The following is a 26511-nucleotide window of genomic DNA, read 5'->3' on the forward strand; positions in this document are numbered from 1 at the left end:
TTTTTCCATGGCATCCAACCCCACTTTTAATAAAAATACACTATATACATAAAAAAGGCACAAGTATATGGTATACAATAATCAACATGGCTGTTCTAGATGGCTCAATAATTGGGTATGTTAAAATGCTTTACCCTTTTAATTTAGTTTACATAAAAAATAAGTTTAACCTTAAACGTCTTTCCTGTCCTCGTAATAACAGACAGAATTTTGTTACAAAGTGCACTTCATAGCGGAAAGACGGCATTTACTTGCACACGCAGCTTCACAGTGACAAAGCTATTCAGATTTGGATTTCTAGTCGATAAACCATTTTAGGACACGTTTTTTGTTGTGATGCCATCGCAAAGCAGTCTGAATTGTTACCTTATAATCTTGCCGTCACAAATATTAAGTAGCTTGTGTCATAACCTGAGCAGAACTGTTAAATCTTACAGTTGTGTAAAACTTTATAAAATACACCCAAGATTGTAAGACTGGTATGCAATAAGACACTAACATACATAAACATCCCTGTAGTTGCAAAACGAGAAGAAGATAAATGCCGATGACGAATGCTTCAAGTGTTATTGTACAATGCTGTGAATCAGAATACCTGGGAAATTCCACTTCATATCACATCACACGAAAGCTTTTGTTTGTACAAACAGTTGTACAAAACACACAATGTACGATTTGATCCAGTCATATTCCCGAAAACCATTCCTGATAATTGTTTTGCCTTTTCTGGGACTTCCCTTCACATGTCAGCCTCTTAATCACCTCGTATGTTGTGTTTGTCCTGGGCGGGTCTCTAGTTTCTGTAACCTTGTACTACATCTCCAGGACTCATCTCTAGTCTAAGGACGTGTGGACAGTCGTATCCTGCAGAATCGTCACTGATGGACCTGCTTGTGTGGCTGTGACAACTGTCGACCATTTCTCCAAAATCTGAGTCTCTGCCATCCTCCAGGTCACAGTCTCCGGCATATTTGTTGTAGTTCTTGGAGTCGACGGAAGAACTCTGACAATCCGACGACTGCTGCTCATCGGGGTCGATCTCTATTAATTTGGTGTTCTCTGCAGGGTCATTAGTGACTGGTTCAATACGAAGATCGCACGCCACGTTTTCCGGCTCCATATTTAGAGGTCTGCACAGGTGTGTTTGCGTTGGCTTGAAAACCTACCAAACCAGAAACAGAGTTTTACAGTAACCAATCCCACAGCAGGAATGTTTCTAGTAAAGAACACAACGTGACAAAAGGACCTGAAGGCTTTTTGTTGTAGGCGAGCAGTGAAGGTGGAGTCTGTTGTATTTTAAAAGGCTGACTTCACTGTGACCATTTTCACAATTGAATTAATGATTATGAGGGTACAATAAAACTCAGGCATATTAATTAGGGCTGTTAAACATTAAACGCATCCGGAGTAAATGTTTGTGTGTCAAATAAAAGTGTTTACATAATATATGTCTGTTTACTATGCAAAATGATTTTGTATTTATAAACGCATACATGTACAGTATATGGGTCAAAGAAGTTAAGATGTCACTATAAATTTAATTATAGAAATTGTCTTGTTGACAAATTGGCAAAACCAAGGATGGTGGCAAATTTAACAAATAAGAAATTACATTTGGCCTTTGGGGCAAAAGTAATTAGTCTTTAAATTTGTCATAACTTATTTTTTGTAGTAAATATGCCGGACAAGATTGTTACACTTAATTACATTTGAGTGGGGGTCTTATTTAAATCAGGGAAAAATCAATTTTTTGCTCAGAAAAACTAAAATGCATTTAAATTAAACAGAAAACTTTTTTAACAACAATTTCAAGCAATAATTATTACACTCATTGTTTTAATGATTAAAGCATTTTCGTCTTCGACCCATATTTTTAAGTTAAATAAAAAATCAACAAATGTCCATATATAAGAAGTAGAATCATATACTATGTGATTGATTTATGACCCTCATGTCAAAGGTCTGTCAACCTGTCACTCAAAAGGATCTGGACAGACGAAATATAGGAGGGTTTTTACTAAGAATGTGAGAACTGATACTGATCGTATTGAAGGTGAAGATGGAACGTGAAATATAGCTATTAACTAGATGCTTATTAGCATGCCTATTATTGGCATATTGGCTGTTTATTAGTACTTATAAAGCACATATTCTGCATGATCCCTAATCCTACCCAATAGCTTAACCTAACCACTACCTCACTAACTATTAATGAGCAACAAATTGGGAGTTTATTGAAGCAAAAGTCGTAGTTAATGGTTTGTTATTACCGATAATTGGACCTTAAAATACAGTGTGACCGATATGTCATATATGTTTTGGAATTATTAGAAATGTGTTTTATTAAGTTCTGCAAGCTTAATTCTGACTTCAAAATAAAGTGTGTGCTTTCAAATGACACCAAACCTATACTTTTAGTCCTAAGGCTTTATGATAATGTGACCAGACATGCCATTTTCCGGAGGTCGCATTTGTTTATTGCATACATCATATGCTGTATATGTGTCATATTTCAGGTTTATGTGAGCGATCGAGGTGTTAACCTTTTATTTGAGTGACAGGTTTATTTTATGTAAACACAAACTTTTCTTCTGGATGTGATTAATCGCGATTAATCGTTTAACAGCCCTTATAGTGATAAAACCAAGACCTGCACAAATTATAATATACTACAATATTATATAAACACAAGAATTTTCCGTATATTGATTTAAAGAACACTTGTCATAAAATTGGAACAGGTCTTACCAAGAATGAGGGAAACGCAGACGCTGCTTTCTTCTTTATTTTCTCGTTGCATGTCTTTGCCAGCAACATTATAATAAAGGCTAAAATCAGCAATGTTATAACAACCCCCAGCAATGGATATAGGTATGTGGTGATCGGCGGATCTTTTTGAGAAAAAGAAAATATAAGTAAATTACATTGCCATAAGATGCACACTTATTTTTTCGTTGGACAAGGTACATGTAAAACATTGTGTGCATATTGTGTTGTGCAGTTAATGTAATTACAGTATGTCAGGTCTCCAATGAAACACTGTATCTTCTGCTTAAGCACTCTTTGTCCGATATCTCCTTTTAGGTTGATGCAGTATTTTTCTCTCTTCTTGGCAAAGGCAAAAGATACCTCGCATGTTTTATTCTCCATTTCACAACTGAGTGAAGTTATATTGCTCTGAAACAAATAATCAGAAATGTAATTCCTGCATCCTTCATAGAAAAAAAACACTTTTTGTATACGCCCCATCTAATGAACAGGTTTGACTACGTCAGTCATCAAGTACAAATCGTGCTACAGCATCTCATGATATGCAAGAGAATTGTCTGCTGGTAATTTTATAGCGCCAGTTAGCCCTTTTCTGTTCCAACATGACAATGTCCCTGTGCACGAAGCAAGATTAATAAAGAAATTATTGATTCAGTCTAGTGTGGACAAACTTTAATGGTCCCAGACCTGAACCCAGCTGAACCCCTTTGAGCCAAACACTCACCACCCAAACCCATCAATTACTTGGGGTACAGTCATTTCAGAACAAAAAAGGAATAGAGAAACATGTTTACTAGAGAGGGGGCGTCACAATATTTTTGTCAATATACTCTTATGTAATGAATTTCAAGTCATAAAGTTGAATATAACCTCTTCTGATGCAGCCTCGAAATCAAATTTTGTATCTGTATTATTGCGAAGAGCTGGTGTGTTTCTGTACAGGTACAGAGGGTTGGTAAACTCTAGGTGAAGTTTTCCTTCTTTTGCCGACATCGTAACATATGGAAACTCCAAATGACCTGGAAACAGCCGAGCAGAAGATGAACATTATTAATGTAATGCCTAACCAATATAGCAGTCATCATAACCATGTCAGATCTGTCAATGTGCCATTTAATCCGATTTAAAATATATTAAGAGTTTGGTTAAATGAGATGTTTAGAAAATATCTAAAATCCAGTTATTTTATTGTGCAATCAAATTAATTTCAATCAAACTGCAGTTGGTTTGTTTTGATTTCAGCCAAATTAACTAAAAAAATACAGCTAACTTACACAGTAAAACACAATAAAAACATGTTAACGTTACAAAAAACTGGATTTTTGAAAATGTTTAAAACAGAGTTATCTCTTTTTGGAACCAAACTCTTCATATATTTCTTAAATGTAAATTTATTGAAACCGTTTATACATTTATAATGTTCCTCAACCTTTTTCTTGTGTTAGCAGCGCAAAGGTTATGGGCTCAATTTCCACAGAAAACACATATTTAAAAATATATTATAAATATCATTAGACATTTTACGTGAAATTTTGAAAAATCATGTTTAATAAAGATTCATCTTGATTTTTTGTATATAATGGAAAAAGCTAAAACTTTGCCGATGTTAAAACACCAACAAATAGACTCCTTAACATTATATTCAAATGTTATTCAGTAAACAAAAAAAGTCAATTTGAATAAAATATGCAAGTGCAATGCTTTGCAAATCTATTCTGTTTACTTAAATGACAAACATATTGCTGGTGGAAAATGTTATATCAGGATCACATGGTCATGCAGATTCTGTGTTTATTTAAATTCACTTACACTTAATATTGCTCGTGGCGTACTCATTGAAACTGAATGTGTTTGAGATGGCATTCTGTGATTTATTGTCTCCCTGTCTGGCTGTCACAAAGACAACGTAAGTATTGTACAATGGAATCTGCAGCATGTTGGATATGTTCATCCAGTGTTCGCTTGTGACTTTAAGTTCAGTCCTGTAACAGAGAAAACGTATTATCCAGCAGTATGGCAGTATGAGAGTTTCAGAGTCAAATGCTGCCATTCACTTCAAAATGAACATTAGACAAAAAGAAGCATTAAACATGAAAGGAAAGATTTCACACAATAATGAGAAAAAAGTCCCAGTGAACAAGACTTAGCGCACATTTTTGTGTACTTTGGTGGGCCTATAGAGTTACTTTCAAACATCAGTGCCATTTAGCAAAATACATTATTCAGGTAAGTAGCTTTAAACATGTCAACTATATTATATATATATATATATATAGGTCACTAAATCTTGTAACAAAGCTTTTTAAAACAGTGGATTTACCTGCTTTTATCCTTCACCTCCACCTGAAAGACAACATTCTCGATGGCATGTGGATATTGCCAGTGTACTTCAACTTTATAACTGTCACACGTTATAGACACATTGCTGGGAGCAGGAAGGCTCTGAGCTGAAAGAAAAGAAAAAGTACATTTTCAAGTTTAATAAATCATATGATTTTGTGCATTTCGTGTGCATCGTATATACAACAAAAGCAGAACCAAAATCAAAAGATACAAATATTCTTAGCATAGTGGACCATTTTTACGTGGCTTTGTTTTCCTGACAGACGATCATATTGAAAAGTGTTTTTAATTTTATAAAATGGCACGCTGAAAAAGTTCCCGTCAACCGACATGAAACATTACGTCTGTGACTACACCCTGTACACGGAAAACATAAAAATGTGGCTCTGGCAAGATTCCTTGTTCAGCCAATCAGAATGCCCCAAAGCTCATCATTCTGCACAATGACGGTGGACCTGTATGGCAAGCAGAAAGGCGAGAACATCAGCTGTCAGTAACGTGTGAATGTTATCAACAGTAGCGGTTGTGACTACCCTCACAGTATTGATGTCATGGTTTGCAACGGATTCTTTCCTTACATGATATTGAGATTCATGTATTGAGATATTCATCCCTGCTTATAATGCACTCCAAGGGTCTGTGTGTGCAATGTAGAACTTTCTTCAAAATATCTTCTCTTGTGATATGCGGTAAAAAGAAAGCCATAAAGCTTTGAAATGACAAGAGGGTGAGATAATAATGACAAAAGTTTCGTTTTTGGGTGAACTTTAAGGATCTGAAAGCCTCTTTACATCAAGAACAATACGTTTAAAATTAATAACAAATGATCATTTCTGAGACTACCAATCCACGCTTTAGTTTTACACTCTAAATGCATAATCTTGAATATATTTTTTTAAAGATTTTGGATTGACTCTCAATGATTTATTGTTCTCTGAAGGTGATCCCCCCCATGTATCTTTATCTGTATCTTAAATGTAAAATAACGTTTGTAACGCTTTGTCCTCCTTGTTATCGTTATTGGTGTGAACAGGCCTTAAAGAGACACAGCTACATTCATTCTTCTTATGTCATAGGTTGCATATCATGTGACCTCAGCCCCTCTCTCTCTCTCTTCTGGGTCTCAATGGAAGAGCAGCGATCTCAAACTCTCCATTAAAAAACTGTTTCCCCCTAGGCAGTGTTTTAACCACTCTTTCCATTTAAACGCCTCCACACACACGTTCACACCTGCTGCTTGTTATCAGATGTCATATAAAGGCCATTATTTTCATATTCCTTATGCCTGTTTCAACTTTTATTATCCACTCTTTTGGACGTTTGAGCTTTAGATTCTTTTAAAAGCATTTGAATTTACTATTTTTAGATGTCACCTATTGAACTTAAATGAAAATATTTTATTGATGGATAAACAGGATACGCCCTTGAGTCCCAGATATGTCATCAATTGTTTAGTGTCTGTAAGGAAGGCTGTCATTTTTAATTACACACCTTGTGTTGTGAAAGACAGAAGACGGCCTCAAAGCTAAGAAACGTGAAGGAAAAGTTTAACTGTGTTTTACACCTGATCACGTCTCACTTTGACATATCCTGCACGACCAAAAATGTTCTTTGTGTGCATTGAAGCCCGAAGACTGGTTCTTCTAGTTCTGGCTAGAGTCATTTCTCAGTCAGTCTTTATGTTGGTTTCACAAGAAAGCCAGGACTGAGAAACTTTTACTTCTTTTTGAGTTGTGCCATCTTCTTAGAACGCCCACCGAGCACACACACATTATCAAGTGAGCATTTTCAGCTTTTTGTAGGTCCTCCATAATCATATTTGTCACAATCTCTCGTAAATGAGCGAACAAAACCATCAGAACAGGTCAGAAAAGAAATCTCACAACCTTTTGGCTTTACATTCATTCCCGAGCCTCAATGTTTGCAAATGCCAGGTCCACTTTACAATACAGAGATTTAACTTTATTATCTGACAGGTATCATGTTTTATGACTGTGCATGTCAGAGAACTACAGAAACATCTCAGCACTGATATACTTGAACTTCAACCTGCTTTATGGGTTTAGTCAATAAACTCTTCACCTTTCCGTCTTTTCATACATTGTCTGTGTATGAGGCGATACAGATAAGTGAAACATTAAAACGTATAGATGTAACTTCAGAATTTTTCGCATTTTTCTTTCTCGGGCGAGTTTTTACATGTCATGTGTGTTCAGGGTGAACCTTGACTGGAAGGGCGATAAAAACTGGCACCAGTATCAACCGCTTCATCCCGCGAAAGAAGTGATAGAAATGAACAATGAAATAGTACAAATCTTTTTATAGATTATAAACATAAATACCAAGTTATAGCCTGGTCTCTACTTCTTAAAGGCTTGGTAAACACATTGCTTAATAATTGTGAATAAATCCATTTAAGAAAATTAAATATGGGTTTACGACCGTATTTGACCAGAATTTTACTACCAATATTGTGGTTAAAGTATGTTAGCTTGCTACATTTGTGGCTACTACGGTTATACCAGAAATGTAAACTAGTACCAAGTGTGTACTAAACTTAAAACGGTTGACTAGACTAAATAGTGTTGACAAGTCAACAAGATAAAGTGTGTCATGAATGATTAAACTAAACTATATGTCCATAAACAATTAAGCATTATTTTATTTGAGTAAAGTCATGTTGACTTAGCATTAGTATTACCATAATTTTACAACAAGTAGCCGACACATAAAACAAATACAAAAATATGAGTACTACAGATAAAAACATCGCTCCTACTAAAGATCCTTACCGTCAACATTTGTTCCGGGTCCCAAGATCAAGATAGACAAGGCAACCACGTAGCCCCGTAACAGCATTATTTTCATAACGGTTTAAATACACCGTTCACAGACAATATCCTCCAGTCAAAAAAGAAAAGAAAATCTCGTCACATTATTGCTCTTTATTTTGAGAAAAAACGACAGTGTCTCTGTGATCCGTGATACGGAGCGTCATCAACAAAAGTTGAGGATGAAAGGGAAGAGGCGCGCGCACTTCGGGGAAATGACGCGTGCATTCACTCCCACAGGTGTGCGCTTTACAGGTAGCCTAACTATAGCGCTCATAGGCTTGGGATTAAATCATTTAAAAGTCAATTAAATTGATACATTTACGAAAATCTAAAATGAACGTTTTCTAGCGTCTTAAAATGACAAGTGTGTGACGCCATCGATTAGGGTTTTGATCTCGTAATAGGTGTAGGGTCACATTTCACTGTTCGGGTGAAGTCGGACGACGCCCTCTGATGTCAGTGTGTTACATTACACATCAGACACTCACATTATTATTAAATATTACATGATTATTATAGGCTATTATACGGGTTTTTACGTTTATCGAGAGCATTTAGAAAGGACAGAATGTGCTCCCCTTGAAGATAAAGGTGCTAGTTGAAAGTGTTTCTGTTAACTCTGAACGCAACATTTTAAATATTGGTAAAACAGCTGTAAAAACAATACGGAAAATTCCTTAATAAAAAAGTGTGTGTTACAATAGTATTCATTAATGTTAAATATAAGGTTGCCTTGGAATTATAAGGTTATTTGTCCAAATTGAGCTATTGATATAGTTTTATTCTCTGACAACTTATTTACATTATTTGATGTTTTTTTCCTTTACGTTTAGGACTTGTTTAGGAAAATGTTTTTTCTACAGTCAAATGGAATGCAAAAACTTTGAAGTTGGTTATCTCAAACCCGCTCACGGTTTCTTTTTTGTATGGCTTTGAAGGACCATTTTGGTTCCTTAAAGAACCTTTCATATAATGTTTCTTAAAATAACCATTTCTTTCTTAATATTTTTATAGTCTGAAAACCCTTTTCCTCTACAAACAATTTATTGTGCAACAGGATGGTGTTGTGGATGTATCAGGTTCTTGATAGATTTTAGTTACTTTCAGGTCCACTTTTCATCGTTTATTGGGCATGTCCACTAAACATCAATGTGTGTCAGAATTTCTCCTGCAACATCTTCTGGCATTTATGAAAGATTTGATGAGACAGGGAGAGAGATTACTCTCGGACGTACAGTATGACCCTTGCTCTTTGGATTTGAAGTTTACGCGTCACTTATGTAACACATCATCTGCCTGGAACAGACTGAAACACTTTGGTTCTTTAGCAGATTTAATTTCATTGTGTGTTTTGTTTTGTTACATGTGTGTTCGTCTGTATGTGTTTGACAGGCTACATTCAAAGTCACCTTCTGTCTGATCCATGGTTTTTAAAATATTCATGTTGTAATGTAAATTCCTATAGTCACATAATAATTTTATGTGGTTGGTGGTTAGAGAGTTGGGCTTGTGATCAGAAGGTTGCTGGTTCGAATCTCAGTGCCAGTAGGTCATGACTGAAGGGCCCTTGAGCAAGACACCTTACCCCTGATTGCTCTGCAGTAATGTGACACTGTACAAAAAAACTACTTGTAAGTTGCTTTGGATAAAAGCGTCAGCCAAATGAATAAATGTAAATGTAAATGTTTCGACCGACAGGTCTTCATCAGGCACATCAGCATTTTGGCTTATAAAATGACCTTTAAAAAGGCATTTAAGCCCTAATTAGGCACAAGAAAAACACATTACAGCAAATAAATATATAAATCTCAATACAAAAAACAACAACATTCGTATACATCAAATCCACACAAAACAACAGGTTTGCTTTCATGATGGAAAATAGACTCGCAAACCCTGATCATCCATGTTATCCCAGCAGGATTTGAACATGCTCCAAAGATCCTCTTGTGTGATTCAATGGAAGCAGGGTATCCTCAACATTTTCAATGTCACAAATGTGCTTTTTTGCTTAGCGACCTACTATAGAGTCTTAAATATTTCTTCTTTGTTGAACATTATAGCATTTAAATGGCCACATCAAACATCCCATATACTAACATTAAAGGACCATAATGATACAATAAAAGTTAAAAAATAGCAGATATTTTTAAGTCACTTCTTTACTGAAATGATTCAGGAGTAAAGCACCAAACCAGTAGGTGTTTCTTACTCACTTTAAAAATAAAGTGAATTTTTTTTTAAAACTAGGGATGCACCGATAGGATTTTAACAAATAACTGTAGTCCGATTTCGAAATTGGTCCATTGCACAGTACTTCATAATATAGCTGGTTTTTCTGCAATAAATTAATTTGAATGAACATTAGTGACAATCTTCAAATGTGATTCTCTCTCTCTCTCTCTCTCTCTCTCTCTCTCTCTCTCTCTCTCTCTCTCTCTCTCTCTCTCTCTCTCTCTCTCTCTCTCTCTCTCTCTCTCTCTCTCTCTCTCTCTCTCTCTCTCTCTCTCTCTCTCTCTCTCTCTCTCTCTCTCTCTCTCTCTCTCTCTCTCTCTCTCTCTCTCTCTCTCTCTCTCTCTCTCTCTCTCATGCTCTATGCAAATGAAGTTAAAGCATTCTGGAAAACATGTCTCAGAAGATTACACCCATGTGGATGTGGACTGTCCTGTGTGGCAGCCAACCTCTCTCACCAACATGTGACAGTATAATCACAGCTTCTTTTTTTACATTTCAATCCCAAACATACATGTAAAGCCTTCTTAAAAGCCTCATCTCTAAAATGTGTTTCGACAAACACAAACATGTGCTGATTAGTAGCCATAAACACTTTTATGAGTATAAATGTAGACACACACATGCTGTTAAGACAGATGTTCAGACAAACAGAATGTTTATCCTGATTGAAAATAAAAGAGAGAGAGCGAGAATAAAACTCTACAGAATTGTAATTAGGAGTCAGAAATGATACTTAAATAAATGAGAGAGAGAGATCTGATCATTTTAAGATGATTCGATATTTTACTGATTTAAAAAAATCTTTACAAAAGCTATATGCTGGAGTCATCTGTGAAAACAAATAGGTAAATAAATGAATGATAAATCATATTATAACCATTTATAAAGAATATATAATTCAAATATAATATATTGGTATCGGGTCTGTCCCCCTTTGACAGCACTGAAGAGCCTTTTTCAAAGAATCAAATGGATTCATGGAAAGAGCTTAAAACAGATTTGCCTATATTAAGTGCATTTACAGGAAAAACACAAAGATGTGATTGTAGAATTCAGGACATTGTGTGTAAATCTTCAGAGAAAGTGGTTGCATAACAGGATACCATAAGATATACAAAAAAGAATATCTGAAAAGAACAAAACAGCATCCCTGAACAGATTCTGTCCTTTTTTTATTATTGGGGATATTACATATTGCAGGAAAGAAAACAAGAAAAAGGAATTAAATATCTCTGATTCGCTTTTCTGCCCTTTTCTGATAATTTCATGATTTCAAACATATGTGAAAAAAACTGTAAAATACAGTCTTTACAGTGCCGCCAGCTAAATTTGCCAAACGTTTTGTATAAAACTTAAAAAGTAAATTTACACTTTTTTTAGACCACAAATGTATGTGCACTTATCTTGTATATGAGAACGTTGATCATTTTTGACAATCTGGGTTTTAGGGGAATCTCAGGTTGACCATTTCAGATTTGCAGGGACTGTTCTGGGTAATTGTCATGTTTTAATCACAGATATGGAGATTTGATGATATTCCTCTGTAATTCAATCTCTGACGCGCATTTGAAGGAGAATTTTACTTAGCGCTGATGGTAATGATTATTTGCTGGATGTCCGGCATCCAGATGTGGATAAAGCCATCACGAAAAAGAGGTTTATTAGAGCGACGCTCTAATCACATGACCAGACACAACAAACTGAGACACAGCAAGGAGGAACAGGACACCATGAACCCCACATTTAATTGAATGCCCCAGTGTTTGTGCGAGTGGAACATTTTACATTAAAATATATTATAACACAATATTAACTGACATCAAACCTAGAATGAACCATATGTTCTAGGTTTTAAATTTAAATTAATAAAAAAATACTTTTGTGGGGTCAGATTATGTTGAAGTACACTGAAAAAAGTGTTTCATTGGATCAAAGTAAAAAAATTGCGTCAACTTGTTACAACTAATTACTTTACTTTAGATAAACTTAAAATTCTTTCTTTGGCTAAACTTAAAATTCTTACTTTGGCTAAACTTAAAATTCTTTCTTTGGCTAAACTTAAAATTCTTACTTTGGCTAAACTTAAAATTCTTTCTTTGGCTAAACTTAAAATTCTTACTTTGGCTAAACTTAAAATTCTTTCTTTGGCTAAACTTAAAATTCTTACTTTGGCTAATAATGGATAATTAAATCTTTTGAAAGCAAAAAGCTTCTTTGAACCAAATAAAATCTTTAAATTGAATGAAATCTCAAATTATACTTTGTCTTAAGTTTATACAAAGAGAAAACATTTAATTATTTTACTTTACTTTCAAACAAATGTCATTTTAAATATTAATGTAAAAAATGTACAAACTGTATAACAATGTAAACACATAAACCTTTAGAGAAATGTTGTATTGTGAAAAATTGTCAATGTTTATTATATATTTATACAAACACTGACAGTATAAGAGTTTGACAGTATAACAGTTTTCACAATGTCCAGTGCACGACTGAGAACATCACTTTCACGGACCACAAAAACTGCCATGGTGGTCTTTTCAAATTCTCTCTCCGCTTCCTCCCTCTGGTCAGCCTAAAAACATACAAGAACAGAGCAATTGAGGGACTGTCGAAGGAAAAACACTCCTTTCACATCTGAAGAATTATTTTTAAAATGTAGTTAGCTTTCCTACTCCGGAAGTTGCAGACCCAAAACGTCTCGGTTGCTTCGATTAAAATATATTTATTTGTGTTCTGCTTAACAATGAAATTTGAACGGTTTATAGCAGGAGGGTGATTTAGTGACTAAAACATTTACATTTTTTGGTGAACTAGAATTGGTAACGAGTGCAACGATAATTCTGTTTAGAAGCAAAACACTGCTACACACTTATGAAGCCTTAAACATGATAATGAATGGCGGAAGAGCACTTCGCAGCACTTCAACCTCGGTGCAGTAATATAACTCCTGAAAAGTCACGTTGGTTGTAGTGACAGAAGTGAGAGGAAGCAGGGGAGTTTTTAGGAGAAGAATGAGTGGTGTTATCTATAAACTTCTTTCTGATGATCACAGAACTATATTTGAAAGAATGCATGTAACCAAACAGATCTCATTCCCTATTAACTGCCACATGAGGAAAGTTATACTATGGGAGCAAATGGGGGATGAGATCTGCTTGGTTACTGACAGTCTTCCAAAAATAATCTTCCTTTGTGTTCAGCAGAACAAAGAAAATCATACAGGTTTGGAACGGTTAAATAATATAATTTTCACTTTTGGGTAAACTAGCACTTGTTGTTGACATTCAATATGACAATTCTGTCATTATCTACATGCTCTCTTTTCATTTCAAGCCTGTATGACTTTATTTCTTCAGCAGAATTTTGAACAATGTTGGTAACAGAACAGCACAGCTCCCATTCACTTCTATTGTATGGCACAAAACCAATGCAAGTGAATGGGGTGCTGTTAACAACATTCTTAAAAAAAACTCATGTTCTGCAGAATTACCTGGTATTCTTTAATCAGTCAGCTTGCATCTTCACCAAGGTACATGATGAGGCACTTCAGCAGGCACTCTCTTATGATGTCTATGTCCAGACTCTACAAGATGTACAGTTTTATTAGACGAAAACACTATTGAATTCTAACAATTCTAATTGCATTCACCAATACCTGATCCATAACATTAATAGTATCCTTCATTTTTCATGGAGGACTCCCCCTTTGCTCCTAATAACCTGGAGAAGTTGAGAGCTGTGTCGGTCCAAAGAAGCCAAAAATCTTGATGCGCAAAAATTCAGCATTAATCTGCAAGAAAGAGAAACAGAAAATGGACTTCGTAAAGAACCTGATATTACTTTCAAAACTAGGTGTAAAAATACATATATGTTTAACATTTTTTGCTGGAAAAGCATGATCTGAGGCTTTGGTTTTCAGGGAATTTGCCTAAAACTCAGCGCATCCAAGACCTTTTAACTGTGTGCGTAGGTTTCCCATCTTCATTTTAAATCTATGTGTCCACCGGTAGCAACCATTGAATGATCCTTTTTCTGCCAAGCAAGGGTGTTTCTTCAGGTGCTGCCCAATGTGATGGAAATACTCTTTAAACGATTATGTGTGTTTGTATTCACAAAGCATGCATTTATAAGTTGTCAAAGCATCTTTTTGACGGTGATGTTGAGGATGCCTCCTCGACATGTGGCTCTTCAGAGAACTCTAAGTTTTAAATGAACAATGAGGATAAGGATGACGATGTCCAAAATGCCTATGATCAAGCTTAAAATGCTTGAGAAGCTCAGGACGCTTGGCTTTGGTGACACCACAGTCTTTGCATTTCTACATCGAGTTACTTGCCAAAGAGAGGGGTTAGGAAGAGCATAGAAGAGAAAACGATACATTACAAAACTGACCATACAAAGCAATAATTAAGGTGCAAATTACTTACTTTTTCACGTGACTGGATTATTCAGAACCTGTCCTGAAAAACATTAGCCCATCCTACAAAAGACAAAGAGAATTATAAGAAACTTGGGCTCACACATAACGTAAAATCTAAACAGGCGACTTCTTTACAGGGTATGCTGGTAGACGCAATATGTTATTATGTGTTGATGCCCGTCACTTGAAGTCATGTGTTTGGGCCTTCACGTTAATATGCGTTTCGCGCACATAGCTTGGGTTAGGGTTAATCATAAATGAGAGACGTTAGCGTTCGGAAGACACTCGCAGTCTCGTGCACACAATTTTTAGCTGAGCTGACGTTAAGTTTTAAACGAGTACATTGTAAAAACTACTTTCTTAAATAGCAAATAATCATCGTTATAAAAATAAATCTTCATAATAGTGTTAAGCCCATACAAAGCGTCTAAAGCGGGCATGTATTTTCTATATGACAAACTCACATTATGAGTATCGCACTCCAGCATACACGAAACAGCAGTTATACTACTTTTCAATATCAACCCATCTAACCTATTTGCTTGTATAATAATTATTTTATTTCCACTCAGTTTAACTTCATAGTGATGAGGGGAACTTGTAAACTTGGTAGCCGAGTTAGACCCTTCCATCGTAATACTAACCGTACGTAAAACAACAGTATATCACAGTAGTTTATGTAATTATATGAATATGATTTCAATAATAAACCCAAACGTATCTTTAGAATTACTTACCGATTTTAGATATTGTCGTTTTTCCAAGCCGTGTTCATCCATGCGGTGTAAGAAGATGGCGGAGAGATGAACGTCCTCACGCTCGACTACGGGTTACGTTAGACACCACGTGATAATGGGAACGTAATATTTTTAAGTTGTTTCAAAGACATGTATTTACGTTACACTAACAAGTCTTACTTTTAATTTGAATCAACCAAACTTTTTACGTTACAATGATGGCTAGACAGAAAATCAAATGTTTTAAGTCAGATCAAGGTCAAAAACCGCTTTAGAGTAAAGACATGCCTTGTGCGCTTTTTACAGTGTATTTACAAAGGAGAACAACAGCACGTTTACACTTTGCGACTTTTCATGTTTACTGGCTGAATTTCAAAACCTATAAAACCTAAAATGGACAGCTCCGAAACCGAAAGCTAACACAAATCAGTTAATAATTCAAAAGCCCTGACACTAGTGATCAATAGAAAAACAGTAAAAAGGTTTAGTCTTAATAAGACTATGATAGTGATGCTTTGGATTTGAGTGATTTTTATCACTGATTAATAGTCGCTTGGCTCAAACACCCTGGCAATCACTTTACAGCGTGTTCCACATTGCCCAACAACAAAAGTTTAAGCTTTTTCAAAAAACCTGTTCTTTCTCATTAGACATCGATTAGCATGGAAATTATATTTTTATCCCATAACCTAGTTTTTTTACGTGCCAGTTTTAATTTAGTTATGACCAGTACAAGTTCTGACCTCGCAACTTGGTTGTCATGAATCGTATGTCAGTCATTTGTTAGTGAGGACATTTGGCACTTAAAAAAAAGCTAAACCTGTAAACACACACGCAAATTCCCATGATATTCTGCTGACAGGAGCTGTTTCATCCTGCACGCTCTACCTGTCTCCACGCGACCCGCCCATTTCTTCCACTATCAGAACCAACAGTAGGGCTTAAACTCATTTGATTGACAGCTCAGAGCAGCTCCATCCTTATCTGTTTATATAGGCCAGCTGTGCGCATCGCAAATCCCTGAATGATTGCCTTTCGGGTAGCCCCGTGCTCTGCGCCATTGGTTGACCGCTGGCCTGATTTTCCAAAGATCTGCATGTGCGAGCATGTGAGACAGTATTTAACGCATGCAAACCCTGTCTCCCACACACACAGCACACACGATTTGGCTACAGGGAGAAATATGCAGCTGTGCTATCGTTGCACCCATTAAACAGCAGCTGCGCAGCTGGTTGCATCCACTGAGCTCTTCATTCGTTTCCCCCAAAAGGTCTTTTGTTCCCGGCCCGGTTTTGTTAAAGGCAGAATGCGAAGATTGTTGGACAGCAGTTGGATAAAGTTTGGACCAGCTGGAAGAGATGACTGGGTGTCTGGGTCCCCCACACCACCTATTGTGGAGCATCTGCAGGTTAGTGATAGGGGACGTATTTTGAGGAATGGTGCTCTTTATATTTTTTCATTAAAATTTTTTTATTATTCAAGGTAGTTGGCTCATTTAGGAAAGCCTTTCCAATTAAATGTTCATTTCAAGGATGGATTATTAGCTAAAACAACTACAATACACTATTGGGCGCAGTGCTCACCGCGGATTCTCCAGGAAGTAAACACACTGATGTGCGTGCTCTTCTGCTAGCTCTCTGGTTTGTTCATGGGCGTGCTTTTCCATGAGAATGGCCAATAAAACCATAGGATCCTTGTTTCGAAACAGGGATCCAGACCTATAAAAAACTTTCTGAAACAGGTTGTAGTGCTGACGAACAGTATCGAGCACAGAAATACTATGTCATGCGTCCAACTCGTATTTTAACAAGTTGACCATGTTAAGCTTGAGGACCCAGCATGTTTAACAGTATAAAGAAGGCACAAAGGATGTAATAGCATGTTACTCCTCCTTTAAATTAGATTTTCAACACTTGGTGAAGGCAGACAGTTGTAACGCTGTCCGTGGTGCTGACATGTTAAAAAAATCTTGTTGCGACTCTTTAAGAGATAAAACATTTCTAAATACTTACAGAAAAAGTAGTTAAGGCTGTTTAAGATCTTAGAACCAGACGAACTATTACAATCTAAATTGGACTTTGGGAAATCTGAGTTACGCTTTTAATTTCATGATGTTTTAAAGCTACAGTTTTGATCTCTGATCAGGGGTTATTTGAGGTGGCATAGGTTTGGCATAAATAAGGGAGTTTAAAGGATGAAAATATCTAATCTAGCTAAAAAGCAGCATTATGTGATTAGGGTTTGTAAAAGGGTGGGAGACGCAGCGGATTTGGAAATGCGCCCCAGTTACATGCTTGTTTACTGGGACAATATTTCAAAAGGCAGCTGGGTTTAGACCTGCTGGATTTAGCTATGACTCTGCAAGACATACTTTTAAAGGGTCTGGGGTTGGGTATGATTCTATGGAAATTGAAAAGTTCTTGCTACATGTTATATCCTTCAATTGTTTTGTATGATATATAAATGTGTTTATTCTATGTTAAAATGCTCAAGTGGCCATACATTTATTTTGCGTCCATAGGGTTACCACTGGAACGAGCTTTCGACAGAAAACGATGTGAAAACGGAGATTATACTGTACGTCGTTCTCCTGCTGGCCACCTTCATCATTTGCGGAGTTGCGTTTGTCTTTTTTTACTGGAGATTCAAGGGGAGCAAGCTCGGACTCACCAACATCATCGCTCTGGACCTGCAGGACCCGGAGCGCAACGCCGAGATCCTCTCGTCCCTCACGGGTAACGCGGAACGATTAAACAGCACCAGCTCAGACGTGTCGGACGGGGTCTTCCTCATGGTTTACCTCCCGCCACCCTACGAGGAAACCCTGACAAAGATCACCCGCGCTGCTAGCCTTACTAGCGGCAAAGACGTGGAGTCCATAAGGTCTGAAGACATTGAAGCCAAACTGTGTCCTGAGATCAAGTCGAGCGGAAAATACATCTGACGGAAGAGTACAGATAATTTTAAAAGTTATTTTTATCATTGCCACAAGGAGAGGGATCCCAGCATTACGCAGAGAGGAATGTAATGCGCATGAGGAGACTTCATTCATGTATTTCCATATGGAGCGGAGCGGGGCAAGTTGTAACAGGGGCTTGGTTTTCTAAACTGTATAAATGCTTGTTTTTAGTGTTTATGTGATGATTTTAAATCTTTCCTGAATTAGGATATTTACACCTAACTATACGTAAAGTGATACTTTACCCAATAATTCTGTCATCATTTACCAAATCCGTATAGATTTGTTGTTCTGATGAACACAGAGAAAGATATTTTGTAGAATGCTTATGACCAGACAGATTTTACCCCAATGACTACCATAGTAGGACAAAATTCAATGGCATTCAAAAGGGCCCCAGAACTGTACGCTGTCTGTAAAATTTCAGGTTCCTTTCGAACACTTTCTGTGTTTTGGATCACCATTAAAATCTCAAATCATAAATAGGTTGGATGTTGTAAGAGAATTCTTCTGCAGATCTGGGAGCACAAAAACAAGACACAGAGAGGCATTAAGCATTTGAACTCATTTATTTCAGGGAAGACACGTCTTTATATAATGCACAGTAAGACAACTGTTATAACCAAATAAGGTATAGAAACTATATGGAAGAAACATCTTTATATAGTGCACACTAAGCAGGGGGGTCCCCAAGGGGTGACCACGGCCACCACTGTATAAACTCTGGTCACCCCATGGCCACCCCTAGTGAGATTGTGCAGTGGGTACTATTAATTTGAATACATAATGTAAATTCTCAATAGTTCGTGAAGTGAAATAAAACCCAACACCCGCTGCAGCCACACTAAAAAAAATAGTAGATTGATTGGCGCCACCAGAGTAGCTGTTTCACTGCCCCTCCTCCTCTCCTGTTGCGTCGGTCTTTGACTGCTCAGTCAGTGCAAGAAGCAGGACTGACTGATTCGATCACAAGACTCAGGAGAGCATCTATTCTTCACTTTTTGGAGAGACGACAAACTTTAACGGGTATGTATGCCATACAGCTGCTGCAAGAAGAGCCTACAAACGATCTGCCACCGGCTGCATCTTCACACGCGACAAATTGATTTCGGAAAATGTTTTACCAAAAAAGGTTACGGACTGCTGCTTTAAATTCATATTGTCACATTAACCCGAAACAACCGTAAATAAGTATGACACACATTACACTGAATTTAATGTTTGTTTTTGGTGCCACCCCAAGATTTAGCTGTGGCCACCCCTATTAATATTTTCTGGGGGCGCCACTGACACGAAGACACCTGCTATAACCAAATAAGGTATAGAAAACAGCCTGTCAGACAAAGAATGTTTCTAGTTTATAATAAATTCCCTTCCTCCACATTTAACCAGCTGTGAGCAAGAAAACCCCATATAGGCTACACTTAGTCATTCATTTATGTGGACTTATTAATCTATGGGAAAAATAAATCTAACACTGTCCTAAACCCAATTCAAACAGCCCACAGATCCCAAAAAATGGCGTGTGAACGCAAATGCATCCCGGATTGATCCCAAAAGTGATTCCGGAAACGGGACCTAGTAACATTAACGGGATCAGTCCCGGAAGTACCCCGTGTGAACAAAAGGCAGAACTAAAGCCGTAAAAGTAGTAATACCACACACATCTATAATAAATCGTAAATACTTTGTATAACAAATAAGCGAGTAGTTTTTGTTTGTTAGTGAATCAAAAACAAAAAAAGTTGGCTAATATTTGTCTTTAGCTGGATGCATGCAAGAGTCCAAATCAGCAACATTAGGTCAGATGCATGCGAGAAAAGCGTTGTCTGCTCCTAAACGCTTGAAATTACTTTGATCAAAACTATGAACACAGAAAGCACAGCGCTTCGACAAAACCTGATCGCTTACCAAACTTTAAAACAGGCTGCGTGCTCGTGCCGTGCGGAAGCACCGTTTCCGTCCAACTAGTCAGCCGTCACTTTCCTAATTAACTATCAGTAAGAAAAGAAAGAGAAGAAATGTTCATGATACTTGCACAAGCAGATGATGACGAAACACAATAAACGCGGTGCTTTTGTGCAGTTTGGGAAACATAGATCGGGACAGTTCTGAGAGGCAGCACCGTTTAATCATTGTGTAAATCAGTAGGGGGCCCCCGCGAGCTTGCCTACCTGGATGAAAAACGTGTTTAAATAATCATCATGAAAAGGCCAATGCCATCAGGGTCTTTTTTAGTGCCCTTGTTGTCGTGGGATGTCTTGTATTTTAGTCTTGTTAGTGTTTTTCCCGTCGTGGGTTTTTATAAATAGTCTTTGTTTTTCCACCACCTTCCGCTGCCTAAAATTGGGTTCTTCATCCATCTGTCAACCAGATTCTGGTTGTGACAGATTCTGACACCTTGTGCCTCTTCGTTGTTCTGCATTTACCAATAAAGAATATAATAAAAAAAAATTGTTTTAAAATTGACACTTTGCAAAAGGCAACAATATATGCTACAGAATAATAACCAAAAAAAGAGAGATTATTTGGCACTAAATAAAAGAAGACAGTAATAACAATTTGCGCTATTTAGCCACCTAAAATCACCGCCAGAATTTGCCTTTCAACGTAATAAACCCTATTTTCACGACAAAAACAAAAATGTACATGACATTAAATTGCAGTATATTTCGTCACATGTCTTTACGGGATCTTCACTGGATGTGTGTGAACGCATGCACAGATTCCAGAAAATCACTGGCAGTGTGTGAAAAGGTATACATTCCACAAAATGTGTTTTTTTGTGTTCATTAGAACATTTTTCAATTAGAACAATATCAAAACGATGACAGAATTTTCATTTTAGGGTGAAGTATCACTTTAAACTTATTTTTTTCGATCTGTGTCAGTAAACAGCAATTTTGATAGCGAATTGTAAATAATAATCATACCTGGAAAATAAACATCTATCTTAGACTTTTATATTGTCTACTTTAGAATTAGGTGTCATATATAATGTAAAATACCATGGTTGGTTTGATTACTCCATTCTAATTTGGCTGGAAGATGTGCATTAAAACCCTTTACTTGAATCTGTCAGTTTGACTACATTTCAAATAACTTTAATTTTCACCTATTTGATCTAAAATTACAGTGTAAACATCAATAAAAAATTTAATTTGGCAAATTGCCATGGTATAAGCAGGATAATCCAAAAGTAGCTGTGCATTAAAGGGTTTTAATGCACGCCGTGGAGGCCAAGAACCACCCGACGCAAAGTAAAAACCTTTTACTTTTAAAACCTTTGTCTTTGCAATAGAAGTTTGACATTCTTCATGAAATCCCACGTATCAGAGATTACGTAATAACCAACAATATTAAAAAAAACTTATTGTTACCAATCATGCAAACCTTTAAAACATTTCTAATAAAAACGAAATAAAACACCAATAGGTGTCGGTAAACTTTTTCTCAAACAGATGCCCACGAGAAAACCTGTAAAATATGGGCCTATATCATAAATTAAATGTAAAAATATATAAGAATAAAGCACGTTTGTCATTAAAGCCTTTACAAAATACTGTAACTCATGTAGCTATGTTGTATGTTTACAAGCATATTATAATAAGACTATTACTTTCACCAGGTTAGTCTGTGTGCATTTTGACGCCCCCTAGCGCATGACATTGATTATACATGCTGCTTACAGTGTTTATACATACTGTCTAGTTTTTTCTGAGACTAGCATGCCAAACAGTATGCAATGACAAACCTGCAACATTAGTAAGGACACATGCTTCAATAACATTCCTGTGCAAAGCACTGCATTCAAAGATTTTAATGATCTACGTATTTAGTGTGGGTCTGGAGATGTATTGGAATACACTTTACAATATTACAACAATATAAGTCACTGTAAATGTAAAAGGAAAGGATGACTGATTCATTCTAACAGTCAAAGAAATATGAAGACGCCACCACGTTGACACATTCTGCCTGGTAGATAAGCGAAATCCTATCAAATCAAAGTAACACATGTTAAAACCTGTTAACTTTTTAAGAAATATATTTTAGGTCTGGCAATGATGTTATGGTTCACACTAGCTGCTATGAAGACAAATATGTTTACGCATCAATATACTGTATACAGCTTTTTGTCTGTACAATGTATCATAACTTACATTTTGTTAATGAGGACAACAACTTTGCGATCTGTGGAGACTGCCGTTCTGTTAATATGAGAAAAAAACATGAGGAAACAACTTACACCAAGAAGTGTATTACACAGTAATGAATCACCATTGAAAATTATGGAAATGACAAAAACAACACAATCTGTCCTAATCTGAACACATTTCTGTATTGTTAAGGACAACCGTGAGTGGTCCCTTTTGTCTATTTAAACACAAAATACTCCATAACACAAAAAAATGGTTAAACCTATGTAGGACATTTATTTTCATAACTTGGTTGAATTGTGTCTAATATATACTCACATTTTATTTATTAGGAGCTGAGTGCAGGCCCAGTCATCCCTGATGTCATCATCAATAAACTCTTGAAAAACAGATTAAATAACATTCAATTGAAACGCATTGATACATATTAATAACAGCGGCCAGTGAAGTGTGTTTGTGTGTTAAACTCACTGCTGCAGCTCAGGCCGCAAAGGTTCAGGGAGTGACCGCGAATCGAGTTGCACGACACGCTGTCACTGAGCTGAAACAGGCCGTACAGGGTCCATAGTTTCATGCAACCGGTCTCATGCTTCTCACCGCTGTCTGAATTTTCTTCAGAAGATGATGATTTGACCTTGCTGGGGGTAGTACGTTTACCTTTACCTCTACTAGCCGACCTGACCCTGCGATTCCCCTGTTCACTGTCATCCGAAGTGCAATTGTTTGGATTTGTGATCTGCTTAACGGAGCTGGTATTGAAGCCGGAGGTCAGCTGGACATGACACACAACTGTAAAGAAAGTTTCATTTTAAAGATGTTTGCCTTGGATTAAATCCCACAAAGTGCACCATTTATCATTGCATGTCTGAAAACAAGTCTCTTGATATTAATCTAAACGGTTTAGTGCATACTGGAGATACAGACTCACTTTTTGCCAGGAGGTCTTCCTTGGTTTCGTTCAGCACTCCCTTGGGTAAAGTAAAGGCAACAGCCTCAAGTTGTTGCTTAAGTTGACATTTATTCAGAACCAAACTGTCGCTCACAGCCGCCACGAAGAATAAAACCCCCACAACTGCCAGCATCTTCACTTCTGAACCGATTCTCATGATCTCTGCTGTATGCGTTTCTCTGTGTCGATGCTTTGCAGATAGAGGGATGTGCCGGTGTCTGTGTACATATAGACCCATCTGTTCCCCAGAGAGCCAACGGTTACATTACAAATGTACGAGTAGACTGTGGATAAAGCTTTTGTGTGAGCGATTGTATGATTGGGTTTTTGTCGAACTAGGTCACACACCATTGTTTATGAAGTTCTATAAATAGATACAATGACTCTGAGGTTTCGAGCATCACTCAGAACAGACCGTGAAAGCACATCTAATGCCATTGTCTCCTGGAGGATCAGTTGACTTTGAAAAGTTACTCGACACCTTTAAGACTTCAAGTGTAAAGATGTGAACGAGATCAGACGATACGGTGGGTACACGAGACAATGCTAAGAGGGCAACTGAGTATGTCACGTATGAAATACGAAAACAAAACAAAAAAAACATAAAGCTCTCAGTCTAGGCACTGTGTTGGAGACAAAATTGGGGATTTATTTAGACGTTCAAATGCACACAGGTCTTATCACCATCACAACATCCCCATTACAAACCAGAAAACCACAGAACTCATGAAGTTAACCATCAGCGTTACCGTGAGCCAATGGCAGCAAGTCTGTGTATATTTTAAACAGATAAACAGAAACAGTAGATACCTCCACCTGTGCTATTATTCCATGACTAATAACCAAATTCAAGTTGTTTCTACAGCAGATAAGGATGGACCTTCCCATTCTCTCTCACCATCACTTATAATCTTTAATGCATTACCTAATGCAACGTTCATGTGGACAGGATTTGTCTTTTTAATGATCTCCCAGTTATGAATAAAGATGTCTAATTATAGACCGATTATAGTTTGTGTGAATTTTCGTACTTTTGGGTCAAATGGGTTAAAGTGGCAATGTACCAAGGAACTGGCCCTCCCGGTTGAGCCTGGTTTCTTTCTTTCCACTTGGAAAGAGCATTGGATTTTGTTTTGGCCTCAGCTGTGGAATAGCTCTCTCGGGACTAATGATAGGGTATATATAAAGACACATTACACTATGAATGGACTGATGGATCATAAACCCTCACATTGTCACTTGAATTCAAATGATTTAAAACACTCGTAGTGTGTGTCAATAATGAAATGTGGTTAAAATTGTTAAGAATTATTGAAGGTTAGTTTAAGTAATGGAAAAAAACGTATTGCTAAAGTTTCTAATTCGGACTCCCCGACTTAGATCTCACCATCATTAATCTGCACGTGCATTTGAATGAATTTTATTTCATAAACATAAAACATTGTACATGGAGTAAAAATATGCCGTCATGAGAATCATTTCGGTCTCCCAGTCTCGTCCAGCATATGCTTCCTACCAGATGCTCATAGAAATGGGTTTGGGAATAGAATTACATTTATATCTTTAAACGCAATCAGCGAAATACTGAGAGGGAACAACATGGAGACAATCTTTTAACAACAGTGCGTTTAACCTGTAACACACAAAACACAATAGTTGTACATCTGCAAAGAGGTACATGCTAGTAATTCAGCAGCAAATGTTAAAAAAATAAGCAACAAAGTTTGATTTCAGTTTCACTGTGATTTAAATATTTTACACGGCTTAAGGTCAACATAAACTTTCATAGATAAAGTTTGTAATATCAGTCGATTTGTAAAATAGTAACGTTCATAAAAAATCATTTAAGAATTACGGCAAAGGTTGAGGTGGAAAAACATGACGACGAGGCACAGGTTTTTTAGGTTTACTAAAAAAGAAACAACAGAGACTGTATTTGACGGTAAATATTTGACGATAAAAATCAACTAATACTCTGCCCTCCAGTGGCGATTCTACATTGAATTGCACCCCGGGTGAGACCACCTTTGAGATTTGTATTACTTATTTTTTATTAGCCATTTCACACAATTCAGAAAAACAAAAATGTGCAGGAACTATAGGCCTGTATTCATTGCATTATGGGTAAAATGTGTGTTATTTGGAAGAAAGTCGAGGTGGTGTGTGACTGACCCACTATTCGCGTCATGGGAGGGGCTTCTGCCGCTCTCTAAGTCATAATAATTTCTTCCAAATAACGCACATCTTCGGCGAATACCTGACAAAAACATAAAAAATGAAACTAACTATTTATAAGCATCTATTGTACTATTGCTCTTTGTAAGACATAGGCTATCGCCAGGGCTGGATTGGGACTCATTTTCAGCCCTGGAGTTTCATGCCTTAGACCGGCCCACTTTAGTTTATGACTGACTATATTAAAATAATGATAATTAAAACCTCAGAATATAAGTCTGCAACAGCGCACTGTTCTCTACAGCCTTTTAATTCATTGTATTTTTCAAAAATATCATAATTTTCAATTCAGTGAAAATACAGTAACCTAAGTTTTGCTTCACAGTGAAGATTTATTAGAACAGTAAATAGCAGGACAGTATCAGAATCTATTTTCTTTAAGAATTAGTGTTCATAAATATCCAAACATTGAAATGAGGGAAAAAATCTAACAAAAACATAAAACAAAATAAATAAAAAAGATTAAATTTAAATGTATTGCACTGTCTAATGACACTATAATTTCTTTTTTAATGAAACGTCTGCTTTACAACTTCAAATATTTTTCACAAATATGAGCACATTAATTAAATAATAAAACTATTGGACTGTTATCTGACTTTTTTCACAGTATAACTTTCTAATGATTGTTTCATCTCTTTTTCCTCTGCATAAGTGTAGCGTCAAGGAAACATGGACAACCCTAAAACATTAATAAACACCTGAGCAGAGCACTGCAACTTTATCTATCACGGTGTCACTGTCCAAAGACATGAGACTTTCTTTCTGCTGCTGAAGAGCTACAAGAAGAAGTTTGATACATGAACGGTGGTTTGCAGACTTTGTTTTGCACGGCCGCTAGCATCTCGCAGTTATCCTATTCCT

At 36.7% G+C, this 26511-nt stretch overlaps 3 protein-coding genes across 3 annotated transcripts; 1 reads left to right on the forward strand and 2 right to left on the reverse strand.

Annotated features, from left to right (window-relative positions):
* Positions 1-5: 5 nt before the first annotated feature.
* On the reverse strand, positions 6-8181 carry ifngr1 (interferon gamma receptor 1). Its single transcript, XM_079462240.1, has 7 exons — positions 7905-8181; positions 5090-5216; positions 4579-4751; positions 3640-3788; positions 3015-3177; positions 2749-2891; positions 6-1162 (listed from the first exon to the last, which is right to left on the reverse strand). The coding sequence occupies exons 1-7, from the start codon at positions 7978-7980 to the stop codon at positions 794-796; spliced, it is 1200 nt and encodes a 399-aa protein (XP_079318366.1). The 5' UTR covers positions 7981-8181; the 3' UTR covers positions 6-793.
* Positions 8182-16490: 8309 nt separating this feature from the next.
* smim28 (small integral membrane protein 28) lies at positions 16491-21711 on the forward strand. Its single transcript, XM_079461493.1, has 2 exons — positions 16491-16752; positions 17866-21711. The coding sequence occupies exons 1-2, from the start codon at positions 16651-16653 to the stop codon at positions 18286-18288; spliced, it is 525 nt and encodes a 174-aa protein (XP_079317619.1). The 5' UTR covers positions 16491-16650; the 3' UTR covers positions 18289-21711.
* Positions 21712-22109: 398 nt separating this feature from the next.
* Positions 22110-23606, reverse strand: LOC306898174 (uncharacterized protein). The gene is made up of 5 exons (XM_079463452.1): positions 23392-23606; positions 22935-23252; positions 22782-22842; positions 22467-22514; positions 22110-22300 (listed from the first exon to the last, which is right to left on the reverse strand). The coding sequence occupies exons 1-5, from the start codon at positions 23567-23569 to the stop codon at positions 22234-22236; spliced, it is 672 nt and encodes a 223-aa protein (XP_079319578.1). The 5' UTR covers positions 23570-23606; the 3' UTR covers positions 22110-22233.
* Positions 23607-26511: the final 2905 nt, after the last annotated feature.

This window comes from Barbatula barbatula, assembly GCF_947034865.1.
Source record: "Barbatula barbatula genome assembly, chromosome: 8".
NCBI classification, from domain to species: Eukaryota; Metazoa; Chordata; class Actinopteri; order Cypriniformes; family Nemacheilidae; genus Barbatula; species Barbatula barbatula.

Bases quoted from the DNA above. Each gene is read 5' to 3' on its own strand.
- LOC306898174 (XM_079463452.1), bottom strand. From the start codon at position 23,569: ATGAGAATCGGTTCAGAAGTGAAGATGCTGGCAGTTGTGGGGGTTTTA. The intron at 22,843-22,934 runs GTGAGTTTAACA...CTGTTTTTCAAG, and splicing joins TTGCGGCCTGAGCTGCAGCA to AGTTTATTGATGATGACATC. The intron at 22,515-22,781 runs GTGAGTATATAT...TCATATTAACAG, and splicing joins CAGCTCCTAATAAATAAAAT to AACGGCAGTCTCCACAGATC.
- smim28 (XM_079461493.1), top strand. From the start codon at position 16,651: ATGCGAAGATTGTTGGACAGCAGTTGGATAAAGTTTGGACCAGCTGGA. The intron at 16,753-17,865 runs GTTAGTGATAGG...TTGCGTCCATAG, and splicing joins CTATTGTGGAGCATCTGCAG to GGTTACCACTGGAACGAGCT.
- ifngr1 (XM_079462240.1), bottom strand. From the start codon at position 7,980: ATGAAAATAATGCTGTTACGGGGCTACGTGGTTGCCTTGTCTATCTTG. The intron at 5,217-7,904 runs GTAAGGATCTTT...CTTTTCTTTCAG, and splicing joins ACCCGGAACAAATGTTGACG to CTCAGAGCCTTCCTGCTCCC. The intron at 4,752-5,089 runs GTAAATCCACTG...TCTCTGTTACAG, and splicing joins GAGGTGAAGGATAAAAGCAG to GACTGAACTTAAAGTCACAA.